Source organism: Chiloscyllium punctatum, chromosome 45 (genome assembly GCF_047496795.1).
Source record: "Chiloscyllium punctatum isolate Juve2018m chromosome 45, sChiPun1.3, whole genome shotgun sequence".
Lineage (NCBI taxonomy): Eukaryota > Metazoa > Chordata > Chondrichthyes > Orectolobiformes > Hemiscylliidae > Chiloscyllium > Chiloscyllium punctatum.
The window spans coordinates 13,611,178-13,626,041 of NC_092783.1; the positions used below are offsets into that span (position 1 = coordinate 13,611,178).

General features: G+C 41.1%; 1 protein-coding gene across 3 annotated transcripts in view; it reads right to left on the reverse strand.

The window, feature by feature from the left end:
* bltp3a (bridge-like lipid transfer protein family member 3A) overlaps nt 1–14,864 on the reverse strand; it is a 125,088-nt gene that overhangs the window by 39,160 nt on the left and 71,064 nt on the right. For all 3 annotated transcript variants that reach the window (XM_072563302.1, XM_072563301.1, XM_072563303.1), the window contains exons 8-12: nt 9,088–9,265; nt 8,171–8,257; nt 7,306–7,476; nt 1,714–1,862; nt 197–338 (exon numbers count right to left, since the gene is read on the reverse strand). In XM_072563302.1, the coding sequence (XP_072419403.1) occupies nt 197–338; nt 1,714–1,862; nt 7,306–7,476; nt 8,171–8,257; nt 9,088–9,265 (727 nt within the window). The remainder of the gene's footprint in view (nt 1–196; nt 339–1,713; nt 1,863–7,305; nt 7,477–8,170; nt 8,258–9,087; nt 9,266–14,864) is intronic.

Here is a 14,864-nt window from a genome sequence, read left to right on the forward strand (position 1 = left end):
TCAATTTGTCAATCTCCGTTCTGTTTTTATTTCTGCGATAGGCATGTAACAAGATTGTAACCAAATTTTACCAAATATGCAGTGCAATTATAAAACAGGACATATTGTACATGACAAAGTGATGTCAAACGAGCGATGAACAAGATTGCCAAATTCACTATGTATTTGGTGATCTTACTATTTATAATAACCTTACCAGGAAATTCTTTACTGTCAGGAAAATAGTATTCAGTGAATTCAATATGAATTGCTGACATGCCAGCTGGAAGATGGTATGACGTCCTGTTGCAGGAAAGTAATGTTGTTGGCTTCTTACTGTGCTGACCTGCAGCTGAGACCTTAAATAAATTAAAGTATCAATATTCTATTAATCAAAATATCCAAATGGATCATCTTTTCTCTTTATTAAACCATTTCATTACAAAACCGTCTCCAGGATGGTGGTGATTTAATGAATCAATAAATGAGTGACATAGACAGACAGAAAGCATGATAACCAATGATATCAACAGATATCTTCCCAGAGTACAAGAACACAAATTCTTCCACTGATTAGATTCCAAATTTGATTGATGTGGAGCAACCTGGAAGGAAAGTCTGGATTGTAAACAAAAGTTTCACCACAACCCAAACTACTGCCCACCATTCAATCAAAATAGACAGTAGGGTGCTGGGAAAAAAAAAAAAAATGGAGTAACTCAAAAAAAAAGAGTATTTTCATCTGGTAGTCACCATCCAGTGCAGGTTCTAAATTACACTTGCACATCCTGGATCACACCACTGACTATATTGAGAAACACATCTAGGAGTGATAAGAGTTACTTCCTTTCATCACTTAAAACCGTCAACAGTTATGTACTTCTTTTCCCAGAAGATAATCAAAAACAGAGCTTAAAAATGTGTTGCTGGAAAAGCGCAGCAGGTCAGGCAGCATCAAAAGGAACAGGAGAATCGACGTTTTGGGCATAGAAGGGCTTATGCCTGAAACGTCGATTCTCCTGCCCCTTTGATGCTGCCTGACCTGCTGCGCTTTTCAAGCAACACATCTCAAAAATATTCAATGTCAGTTAACAAAATAGACAAGTAGATGCCAGTAGTATTAATGGAGATCTTCAAAATCAGGCACCAGCACCGAATAGAGCTTAACAAGCATGTAAAATGCAGTACAAGCCTATCACAATCCCAAAGTCACCACAATACTATCAACATACAAAATGTCTGGGATCATTACTTCTTCAGATTAATAACTCTTCAGGGAAAGACCTATTTCAAAACTTTAGGTCTTTGTGACATTAAGACTAGGCCAATATAACTAAAATGTTTTATCCATCAGCTGGAGTTTGCTATTAACTAAGGTTACCAGACAAAACAGAACTGGCAGCAATTACAATTTTCCATTTAAAGTCATTACCTAAGTCTCTTCTAACCTGTCCTTTGCTTCTGCATGGTCCTCTGAGGTCAGTCTATGGCAGGAAACTCCAAACTGGAAATTAATGCTGGCAATGACACCGCAGGGTACCGCAGTGCTATGTGGCTATGTGGTTGCATGGCAGAGGGGAAACGCCGGTCATTACTACCACAACAAAAATTAATAGAAAGGAAATGTTCCCTAATTTGAAAATTTAAGTAGCAATTCCCAAGCTCATACAACCAACAGACATGTTGGTGTCAGCAGCATTATACACAGATCAAAATCAAACACCCGCTCCTTACCTGATAAACATCCAGGTCATCAATGCGGATGACCACGCAGCTGGAGAGCAGCCTGTTCCATGGGGGTTGCCGAGAATCGGAATTAGCAACTGATGCCGACTGATCACTTGTACGTCTTTTGCCAGCATCTACCTTTCGTGTTGGTGACCCTGATGTCAAGGAAACAAGAGAGAACGGCAATTGCAATAAATCAGTATTTTATCCAGTGTCAAACAAAGTAAGTCATAATTGTTTTAATTGTTAGAGACGTTACAGAGCATTCTGTCAAGGTGCAGTTCAACATGATTAACTATCAAAGCTGTTCTGGATACAAGTTTTACTTTAATTGCATGTTTCTACTACCCATCCATGGATTACCAGTTAACATTCAATACTTCATAAAAAAATGCTAATCCTTTTGGATATCAGCTATTTACAATCATTCATTGCTGAATTCAGCACCCTGTGCCTCATTCATCTGAGGCCCTGCATCCAATCATGTAAAGCTATGGTGAGACCACACCTGGATTAGTGTTGGGTCCAAGGAGGAAATACTTGCAATTGAGGGGGTATGAAGATTGACTCAACTGATTCCTTGGAATTCTGGATTAGTGGTGCTGGAAGAGCACAGCAGTTCAGGCAGCATCCAACGAGCAGCGAAATCAACGTTTCGGGCAAAAGCCCTTCATCAGGAATAAAGGGCTTTTGCCCGAAACGTTGATTTCGCTGCTCGTTGGATGCTGCCTGAACTGCTGTGCTCTTCCAGCACCACTAATCCAGAATTTGATTTTCAGCATCTGCAGTCATTGTTTTTACCTTGTTGATTCCTTGGAATGCAAGGATTGTCCTGTGAGGGGAGACTGAATCTGCGCTCTAGCAGTTTAGCTGAATGAGAGGTCATGTACTTAAAAAATACTAAATTCTTATAAGGTGCAACCAGGTAGATGTTGAGAGGACATTTTTTGTGATTGAGGAGCCTAGAACTACGCCATCCGGTTTAATTCAAGCAGTCAGCCATTTAGAACGCCAATGCTTTACTGAAATACTCTCTTATTTCATAGGTCTGTGAAAGCTCAAATCTCTAACTTTATACAAGTGTTAGGATTCCAGCTGATATTAATCACTGTACATGGAGATCCCAGACTGAAATCTGGCTTCAAAAGATAGAATTTTGTTACCTATTTGATATCAGAATGCATTCATAATATGAGCAATGGTGAATTTTTGAGTATAGCATCCAAATAAAAATAGGTTCTTCCACCCTCTTAATACCAGAGCTGCCTTGTGTCAATGAGAATCACCTAATTTAGGTATATCCTCCAAGAATGCAAACTTTAGTCGGACAGTAACCAGTTGTAGAGTACAGTATCAATCTAGGAGCAAAATCAAATCCATGCTTCTCAGTTCTATTTATACTGCATTGAAAACTTTTAATACTTGGTGGGTGGGAAGGAAATGAACAATCTTGTTTGTTCAAGTTCTCAAAGTCATTAAGTTTCTTTTGATAGGGGAAAAAAGCCTTTGCTCAGACCACCTGAACTCAAATCAGTAAAACACTGGAAAGATGACAGTCTTGTGATCTGTCAAGACAAGCAGCTTCATTCATTTTTTAAAAAAACATACTGACATCTGAAACCCCAGTTATTTACTGAAACAGTGAAGCCCCAACATTTTGTATTTAAAACAAGAATTTTTAACAATGAAAAAAATCAAACAAAGCAAAGCAAACTTCAAATATTAGCTTTGATAACCACCTACACTCAGCTCAGAATCAACATATATTGAACATGAATTTGTAGGAAAATTCAGTTACTTGTACACAAGTTACACATTATAAATGAAACATGACTAAGATAAGTCTTGCCAATTAATTAGATAGTCCACTCTGCATATATATATATATATATATATCTGCAACCTCAGTCACAAAGTATTCAATTTGGATGTGAACATAGGAGGTATAGTTAGTAAGTTTGCAGACGACTCCAAAATCGGAGGTGTAGTGAACAACGAAGGAGGTTACCTCAGAGTACAATGGGATCAGTTGGGCCAATTAGCCGAGGAGTGGCAGATGTAATTTAATTTAGGTAGATGTGAGATGCTGCATTTTGGAAAGGCAAATCTGGGCAGGACTTAGACACTTAACGGAAAAGTCATGGGGAGTTTTGCTGAACAAAAAGAGACCTTGGAGTGCAGGTACATAGCTCCTTGAAAGTAGAGTCGCAGGTAGATAGGATAATGAAGGTGGTGTTTGGTATGCTTTCTTTTATTGGTCAGAGGATTGAGTATAGGAATTGGGAGGTTATGTTGCAGCTATACAGGACATTGGTTCGACCACTTTTGGAATATTGTGTGCAGTTCTGGTCTCCCTCCTGTAGGAAGGATATTGTGAAATTTGAAAGGGTTCAGAAAAGGTTCATTAGGATGTTGCGAGGGTTGGAGGATTTGAGCTATAGGGAGAGGCTAAATAGGCTGTGGCTGATTTCCCTGGAGCGTCTGAGGCTGAGGGGTAACCTTGTAGACGTTTATAAATTCATGTGGGGCATGGATAAGGTAAATAGACAAAATATTTTCCCTGGGGTGGGGGAGTCCAGAACTAGATGGCAGAAGTTTAGGGTGAGGTGAAAAATTTAAAAGGAACCTACGGGGCAACTTTTTCATGCAGAGGGTGATGTGTGTATGGAATGAGCTACGAGAGCACGTGGAGGAAGCTGGTACAATTGCAACATTTAAAAGGCATCTGGATGGGTATATGAATAGGAAGGGTTTAGAGGGATACGGGCCAAGTGCTGGCAAATGGCACTAGATCATTTTAGGATATCTGGTCAGCATGGACAAGTTGGACCGAAGGGTCTGTTTCCATGCTGTACACCTCAATGACTCTAATATCATTAAATGGAGAAAAACAACAAGTAGTCTTATGGCAGCATTTCAATTACATTGTCCCAGAAAGTGGCCAACATTTATTCTCCATCATTTGATAAAACGATTGATTTATATAATTCACCGTTTATGGAGCAATGTAGTATGCTCACTGGCTAACACATTTTCCAAAAGAACTGAAATTCATTGTGCTGTGTACAGAGAGCTCCTAAGATGAAAAGCCAAGTCTACTCCAGTTATTTTGAAGGAAGTTTTTTTAAATCAACAATTCATCCGTTCAAAATAGGAAAGCTAAGCAGCAGTAAAATAGTAATTTAATGCCAGTAAATTTAGTTTGTGCATGTGAATTGAATGCCTAATAATTAAGGGATTGCTGTGTAGAAGTGAGTTTCTTTTTCTGTATGCTTACTTATCCAAGGTTATCGAAGTAGTGGTCCTATTTACTTGTTTCAGTTCATCCCACAACTGTAAGATCCCAAAGCATTATCGATAATAGCAGAAAACGTGCTGAGTGTTCTGGGTAAAATTTCTTCAATCAATGTTAGGAAAAAAATAGACTTGATCAGTGAGCTTATTTGTGTGATCGTGCTAGCGTTAAATGTTGCTGTACCTACTTACTACACCCGTACAAATACTCGCTTTTTGTGATACGTTTCAGCTTCACCCACAAATTCCAATGATTGAAATATAACTTAACAAAAATTCAAAATCCAGTCCACAATATAAATTTCCTTTGTGTTACGTTGTTCAGTTTCCATAATAGGCAACACAATGGAATACAGTTAGATAAAGTCAAAATATAAACATAATTCACAATTACGTTACCTAGATTGAAACTTAAAAAGGTAGAGATACTAATCGAGCGTAAAAAAGTTTTAACCCATATTTCTCATTGATGTGCATACAAAACTGAGAACAGTGGAAGAAATTAAAATTATGAGAAATTAAGGGAAGACTCATATTTACACAGATGTCCTCTGGTCATGAAAGCTGCTAAAATGCTTTATGATCAAAAGTAGATTCAGAGACTAGTTACTGCTGCAATATTGGAAATGCAGTAGTCAAGTTGGGCAAAGTGAGGTACCATTAAAAGCAACGTGATAATAACCAGATGAGTTTTTTGTGCGAAGTTAATATAAATATAAATATTCACCATGACACTGGTGATAACTTACATGCTCTTTGAGACAATGCTCTCAGGTTTTCTATGCCTGCCTGAGGCAGCAAAAATGGGAGTCTCAACTTAACATCCCACCCAAAAAGATAGTAACATCACAGATAGCACCTGGCATTGCAGTACACTCTTCATCCTGTTCAGGAGTAAACCTCTGGCTTAACAAGTGGGTGAAATACCAATTTAGGATGGCTAACGCAGGCACCCATCTTGGACAGATTTTCATGCCTTCACCCTCTATTGTTACAGAAAACCTTTCTGACATTACCAAACTTTAACCTTTGTTTTGTCTGTAGAATCTGTTTGCAGTTCTTTTTCAATCACTGTACCAGGTTCACAGGTCATAGTAAAGCTATCGAGTTGTCATGAGCTCATGCTCACAAATGCTCTATCAACAGGCAGGCAGCCAAATATGCTGCAAAACTCCAACAGCATGATGAATTTGAATGAACAAGACCCAAAACAAATACATTATCTCTTTACTTTCATTAACAAAAACACTACATTATTTTAGACACGATGGAAAAGCAGAGTGAGACACTGAACACTGACCGACATCGTGGTCAAAGAAAGAGTGAGAGATAATACAAGTTAAATTTATAAAGGGAGTGCAATCATACCAAGTTTCAATAGTGCATCTGCATGAACCTTTGAAAGTAGGAGGACATAATAACAGGCCCTGAAGGCGGCACATGGGATCCTGGGTTTTAAATTTAATAGTTTTAATGCATGGGATTCTGCACTAGAATACACAAAAGCAAGGGTCATGTACTAAACCCACATAAAATATGAATCCTGCTCCAAATGGAGTATTGCAACCATTTCAGGAAAAACACGCAGGCTTTGTAGAGGATACAGTTATTGGCGTATTTCAGAGATGACAAATTAAGGTTACATGTTTTGGTTGGAGAATCTGAGATTGACATCTTCGTTTTGGAGGCCAAAGTAAAAATTACGGTATTTTATATAGCGTTTCCAGATCCTCAAGCACCATGAGCTAGAGATCACAGATTTAATATGATTGGCAAAGGAAGCTGAAGGGAGATGGATAAAAATTTTAACCAACAAGTGATCAAGGTGAAGAAGGAATTTGTAGAGATATGGGACACAGGACCAAAGAGACTGTTTAACAAAAGCTAAACAAAAATTGTGGTTTATCACACCACAACAGTGGCCTGGCTGACAAGTAGTTACTTAGTTGCAAAGCACTTAATGACAGCCTGAGATTGTGAAAACTGTTCTAGAAGTCCAAGTCACCATTTTCTTGGTTTGCATAAATATCATCCTGATGCAACTTGGGTTTGAACAGATAAGTTAAAATAGTCAAGTGAGCCACGAGAGGTGGGCAGTGGTGGGAGGGGCAAGAAGAGAAAGTAGTGAAAAAAAACTGGACTGAATTACTAATAAACTCATTTAAAAGCTTTGACCTCGACATCCCCTTCCCCTCTATTTAATTAAAAAGGTATGGATTATAAAAATACAACAGGATTGTTCAGAATTTCAGACCATTTTGGGAGTTCATTTAAGAAATCTAGCTTCAAAACAAAGTCACATACCCTTTCTTTTGCCAGGAGATTCTTTTGTTGGCGATCTGACAGCTGTTAGACCCTCATGATGATCTATTATTGTTTGCACTTTGGACTGAAACTCTTGAAGCAGGTCTTTAGCCCAGCGTGATCTCGCTTCCATTGTTTCACAATGTCGAACCCAATGTTTGCAACTATCATCTGCAAGCAGAATAAATTAGAATAATAAATTCATAATCACTTCAGACTGAAGCCTACAATGTCTGGAGTACTGCATATCACCTTCTAGGTCATGATAACGTCAGACTATGACTATCATTTGGAATCCTACCATCAAATCAGTACCATACCAGACCAAACCAACTTTGATATGAAAGCTCCTACACACGTTTGGCTAAAGTCACCTTGCATGACTACATGGCACAGGTAAACAGATCTTCAAAGTACATGTTTGCGTGCACATGCAACTACTTTTCATTTTTTTCATTTGTCCAGTTCTAATGTGGATAGTTAGAGCTAGGGAGGCTTAGTCCTGCTAAAACGTTTTAAAACTAGTGGGTAAATTCCACAACAAGTGTGTGTTAATGTATACGGCCTGGTACATACGCAAAGCAATGGCAATCTCAAACAAATTTTATACAAGCTCTTTCCTAACTCAGAGGCTCATTATACTCTTAAAATAAAAACAAATCTGAGCTATTCTCCATCTTGAATAGGATGAACAAAGCAGCAAAGGCTTCAATGACAATTTTCTCAAAGTTTTTTCATTTTGTTCCCATTTGAGCTTTTTCCCCCGATCCTGAACTACACCCGAATAGTGAGTTACAGCTCCAAAAGTCAAGTATCTAGTCACTTTAAATATACACCAGTTCTTGTAGCAATAGAACTCACTCACTTGCCCAGTGGAAGGGATAATAGTCGAAGCTCAGGTTTCTGAATGTTAACTGTATAGCTCCTCCAGCAATTCGATGTTTAGACCCTCCTGTGCAATAAAGGCAAAACATACGTAAAGAACCAACTGCAGAGATGGAAAGTTAATTGGACAGACTGAAGCAAGGACTAGCATACAAGATTAACAGGCATCTGGGAGGCACCTTACACCTCCAACATTTGCATTTTTTTCCCCTTTCTTCTCATCTCAAGCACTTGCGCACAACCATGTACACCACTTCACTCTCTACCAAATCATATCTTAAGGTCAAAAATAGCTTTTAACAAGATATCTTCAGCTAAAGTAAGGCTTTTTGAAAACAAAGCATTTGTCTTTTATCTCCTTTCATAGCACATGAATGTTAGATTAGATTAGATTACTTACAGTGTGGAAACAGGCCCTTTGGCCCAACAAGTCCACACCGACCCGCCGAAGCGCAACCTACCCATACCCCTACATCTACCCCTTACCTAACACTACAGGCAATTTAGCATGGCCAATTCACCTGACCTGCACATCTTTGGACTGTGGGAGGAAACCGGAGCACCCGGAGGAAACCCACGCAGACACGGGGAGAATGTGCAAACTCCACACAGTCAGTTACCTGAGGTGGGAATTGAACCCGGGTCTCTGGCGCTGTGAGGCAACAGTGCTAACCACTGTGCCACCGTGCCGCCCCCATTATAGATGTACTTGTAGTGCTTTGCATCCTTGAATGAAAGCTTGTCCTCCCCCAACCAAGAGTCAAACCGGAATCATAGTAATTCACTTTACCATTTCACCTACACTCAGAGTAACTTCTGGTATGCACAAATTACATAAATAGATCAGTAAAAAGTCATTTTCTTTCCCCAGGTGTAGGCATCAAAGATTGCTCATACCTTGTTCCATTGAGGCGCCATCATCACAAATGTGCAAATCCAGACGTGAGATCTGACTGTGATAGGATGATTCTTTCACATCATACATATCAAAATACTGACTAATGCTGTTCAAACTGTTGCTTGAGGAAGCTGGTTGCATTCGCGTCTGATGGACACTAGGCACTGATCCACTTGTCTGTAGAGAAGGCATTTACAAAAATAATTTTAAAAAAGGTGAAGTCAACTACAGGTAAACTTGCAGGACACCTGAAGTAGAGTCAGATTGCACAATGCTCAAAAGGTCTTAATTAAACAGCTTTATGTGAGACCTAATGAAATTCAATGAAATGTGTAAGAACAATAATTAACCTTTTAATTATCTCCTCCATTACCACTTACAGTCTTGCATGTATTAGCTATGTGTTGCATATTTAGGAAAAACCAAGACACCCCAAAGTCTGAAGCTAGAGCAAGGTTAAGAGTTCTCATATTTGGGTACAAATTCCATGCAACCTCAGGCAAGGCAAGACGGACAATTAAATACTAAAATGAAAATAGTTCTTTCAGACATACACTATTGGTATTTTGTCAAGATTAGAGTGGTACTGAAAAATCACAGCAGGCCAGCAGCATCAGAGGACCAGGAAAATCAACATTTCGGGCAGGAGCCCTTTCATCAGGATTTTCCTGCTCCTTGGATACTGCCTGACCTGCTACGCTTTTCCAGCACCACTCTAATCTAAACTCTGATCTCCAGCATCTGCAGTCCTCACTTTCGCCTGATTGATATTTTGTAGCTACTGTGAAGTTTCTGTCATGGTATGATAGATACTTCGGAAAAGTGAAGTTTCCATTTTAAGCCAGAGTATCCTTTAACAATGTTGTAATATTATGTAATGCTAGCCAACCACTTCTGCATTGAAAACAAATGTAGAGTTTTATCCCTTTGTTAATTCATGAGCAAAAGGTCCTTTTTATTTTATAATCTCAATCTAAACCTTTCACTCTTGCTCACCAATTTGACAGAGTTAATGATTCTGATTAACAATTCCTCCTCATATTAGAAATTTTCATATGCTTCAGTCTAATTAGTTAAGAAAATACACAACTTAGCTCAAGATTCCAGCTTGTGGAAAACTCCAGGCTGTTTTAATACTAGGCTTCCCATGCAAAACATTGCCAATACTGAAATGGGTGGGGCAAATTTAACAGCAGGCACAATTAAATTATTACTTTTACCACCCTTCAACTATTGATGTGCTTAAAGACTTCAGGATTGCACTGCATGCATGCTAAAAGCCAGTTCTTTGTTTAAAAAAAAATTCCTCGACTTCTCGGTTTTTTTTTTAAAAACCGCCTTTCTGTATTTGTTCTCAATTATATTTTCGATGCAACATGTTCTAAAACATCTACCTCCATCGGTCAACAGCTTGTTTGATTGACTTTGCACTTTTGAGGGAATATACCTTGACTGTGCCAAATTCATCTCTTCTTTGAAGGTTGCACAGTTCCAGTTTTACTCTGCTATCCAGTCTATCCTGCCCAGCACCAATCATAGAACATAGAATAGTACAAGCCCCTTTGGCCCACAATGTTGTGCCGAGCATTTATCTTAATTTTAAATCAACCTAACCTACACACCCTTCAATTTACTGCCATCTACATGCTTCTCCAGCAGTCGCTTAAAATGTCTCTGACTCTACCACCACCGCTGGCAGTGCATTCCACACACCCACCACTCAGTCAAGAACCTACCTCTGACATCTCCCCTCTACCTTCCTCCAATCACCTGGAAATTATGACCTCTCGTGACAGCCATTTCTGCCCTGAGGAAAGTCTCTGGCTATCTACTCTATTTATGCCTCTCATTACCTTGTATCAAGTCACTCCTCCTCCTCCTCTCCAATATGAGAGCCACTGGCTCACGCAACCTCTCTTCATAAGACAAGCCCTCCAATCCAGGCAGCATCCTTGTAAATCTCCTCTGCACCCTCTCTAAAGCATCTACATCCTTCCTGTAATGAGGCAACCAGAACTGGGCACAATATTCTAAGTGTGGTCTAACCATGGTTTTACAGAGCTGTAGCAAAACCTCGCGGCTCTTAAACTCCATCCCCCGCTAATGAAAGCCAAAACACCATTGCCTTAACAACACTATCAATGTGGGTGGCTACTTTGAGGGATCTAAGTATGTGAACCTCAAGGTCCCACTGTTCCTCCACACTGCTAAGAATCCTGTCTTTAACCATGTATTCAGCATTCAAATTTGACCTTCCAAAAGACATTTCACATTTATCCAAGTTGAACTCCATCTGCCACTTCCCAGTCCAGCTCTGCATCCTGTCAATGACTTATTGTAGTCTGGAACAGCCCTCAACACTACACATCATCAACCTTCGTGTCATCGACAAACTTACTAACCCATCCTTCCACTTCTTCATCCTTGTCATTTATAAAAACTACAAAGAGCAGAGGCCCAAGAACAGATCCCTGCAGGACACCACTGGTCACCAATCTCCAGGTGGAATGCTTTCCATCCACTACCACGACTACTTGCTGTCTTCTTTCAGCCAGCTAATTCTGTATCCAGACAGCTACATTTCTCTGTATCCGATACCTCCCAACTTTGAGTGAGCCTACTGTGGGGAACCTTATCAAATGACTTACTAAAATCCATATACATCACATTCAGTTGTCAACTTGTCTAGTCACTCAATAAGGCTTGTGAAGCAGGACCTGCCCCTCACAAAGCCATACTGACTACCTTTAATCAAACTATGATTTTCCTAAGTAGTCATAAATCCTCTCTGAATCTTTTCCAGCACCTTGCTTACCACAGACGCAAGACTGACTGGTCTATAATCCCCAGGGATTTCCCTATTCCCTTTCTTGAAGAGAGGAACAACATTCGCCTCCCTCCAATCAGCCGGCACTATTCCAGTGGAGAGTGAGGATGCAACGTTCATCACTGGAAGCGCAGCAATCTCATTCCTAGTTTCCTGTAGTAACCATGGATATATCTGGTCTGGCCCTGGGGACTTCTTTATTTGATACTTCCCAGAATTTCCAGCAATCCACTTCTTAATATCACTCTGTTCAAGCCTATTACCCTAGTCCAGTGTTCTCACTATCAACAAGGTCGCTCTCTCTGGTGAATACGGAAGCTAAAAACTCATTTAGGGCCTCCCCTACCTCTTCAGACTCAAGTTCCCTCTGTTATCCCTTATCATCCCTACCCTCTCTCTGATCATTTTCTAATTCCTCACACAAGTGTAGAACATCTTTGGGTTTTCCCTAATCTTTCCCACCAAGGCTTTCTCATGCCCCCTCCTAGATCCCCTCAGTCCATTTTTATGCTCTTTCCTCGCTACCCTGTAATCCTCTAAAGCTGTGCCAGATCCTTGCTTCCTCAACTTTAAGTCAGCTTCCTTCTTCCTCTTGATGAGAAGCTCCTCTTCCCTTGTCACCCCAGGCACCTTCACCTTAGCATTCCTTGCCTGTCTCAGTGGGACAAAGTGAGTGGGACAACACTCACAACATTAGATTAGATTACTTACAGTGTGGAAACAGGCCCTTCGGCCCAACAAGTCCACACCGCCCCGCCGAGGCGCAACCCACCCATACCCCTACATCTACCCCTTACCTAACACTACGGGCAATTTTAGCATGGCCAATTCACCTGACCTGCACATCTTTGGACTGTGGGAGAAAACCGGAGCACCCGGAGGAAACCCACGCAGACACGGGGAGAACGTGCAAACTCCACACAGTTAGTCGCCTGAGGCGGGAATTGAACCCGGGTCTCTGGCGCTGTGAGGCAGCAGTGCTAACCACTGTGCCACCGTGCCGCCCACAAATGTGCTCCTTAAATAGCCTTCACGATTCTGTTGTGCATTTCCCGTAGAACATTTGTTCCCAATTTATACTCCACAGTTCCTGCCTAATTGCAGTATAATTTTCCCTCCTCCAATTTAAGACCTTCCCATACTGCATGTTCCTATCGCTCTCCATGGCTATGGCAAAGGTGAGGCAGTTGTGCACTATAACTGAAATGCTCTCCCACCAAGAGATCGGACGCCTGCCCTGGCTCATTACCTACCACCAATATGGCTTCATCCCTAGTTGGCCTACATATTGAGTCAGGAATCCTTCCTGGACACAAGTGACAAAAATTGGCTCCATCCAGACGATCTGCATGAAGGAAGTTCCAATCAATATTGGGAAACTGAAGTCACCCATAACAACTGTTACATCTGCACCTTTCCAAGATCTGCTCTCCAACCTATTCTTCCATCTCTCTACTACTACTGGGGGAACTATAGAAAATACCCAATAAAGTGACTGCTCCTTTTCTGTTACTGAATTGCGCCCATACGGACTCAGTCGGCAAACCCTTCTCAACAACCTCCTTTTCTGCAGCTGTGATGCACTCTCCCTCTTTTTACCTCCCTCCTTATTCTTTTCAAAATATGTAAACCCTACCTATTCTTTTTAAAATATCTAAAAACTCTGGAACATCCAGCAAACATTCTTACCCTTGTGAAATCCATGTCTCCATTATGGCCACAACATCATCGTTCCAAGCACTGATCGATGGCCAAACCTTATTACTCTTATTCCTGACACTCCTTGCATTGAAACAGACACACTTTAACCCATCCCTTTGCCTTGTCAACCATGTACCCTTCCTTAGAGACTCTCTGCATTCTATTTCTGCCCATTCAACAACTACCCTCTCCTCTGATCTGTAACTCTGGTTCCCATCCCCCTGCCAAACTAGTTTAAACCCTCCCGAAGTGCTCTAGCAAATCTCCCACCCAGGACATTGGTTCCCCTCCACTTGAAGTGCAACCCATCCTTCATAGACAGGCCCTGCCCTCCCCAGAAGGTACCTCAATGATTGACATTACTGAAGTCCTCCCTCCTCCACCAGCCCTGTAGCCACACGTTTAGCTGTACTCTGTCGCTGTTCCTCGCCTCACTGGCATGTAGCACCTGTAGCAATCCAGAGATCACTACGTTACTCGTCCTGCTTTTTAGCTTCCAACCCAACTCCCTGAAGTCACATTTTAGATCCTTATCCCTTTTCCTAGCGATGTCATTGGTGCCAATGTGCACCACAACTTTTGGCTGCTTGCCCTCCCCCTTCAGAATCTCGTAGACTCTAATCAGAGACATCCCGGACCCTGGCACCCACGAGACAACATGCCCTCTGGAGTCCTGTCACGACCACAGAATCGCCCGTCTGTTCCTCTAACTAGAGAGAGTCTCCTACCACTAGTGCTTTTCTACTTTCCACCCCCCCTTCCCTTGTGAGCCACAGAGTCAAACTCAGTGCCAGAGACCTGGCCACTATGGCTTCCCCCAGTAGCCCCCACAAACAGTATCCAAAAACAGTATACTTATGATTGAGGTGAACTGCCACAGGGGATCCTTGCATTGTCTGCCTGTTCCCTTTGTGTCCCCTGATTGTAACCCATCTACCAGAGGTAAGACAACCTCCCTATAACTCCTCTGTTACCCCCTCCGCCTCTTGAACGATCTGAAGTTCATCCAGCTCCAGTTCCCTAACATGGTTTTCAATGGAGCTGGAATTGGGTGCACTTCCTGCAGATCAAGTCAATGGGGACACTAGTCTACCCTTCCCTCCCACATCCTACAGGAGGAGCATACAACTACCCTATCATCCATTCCCACTGTTCTGAATTCCAAAGTGACTATTGAAAAAAATACTAGGAACCATCCCAAATCTGCGCACACAACCGTTTGCTTTTTTAATTTAGAGAAGGATGGGT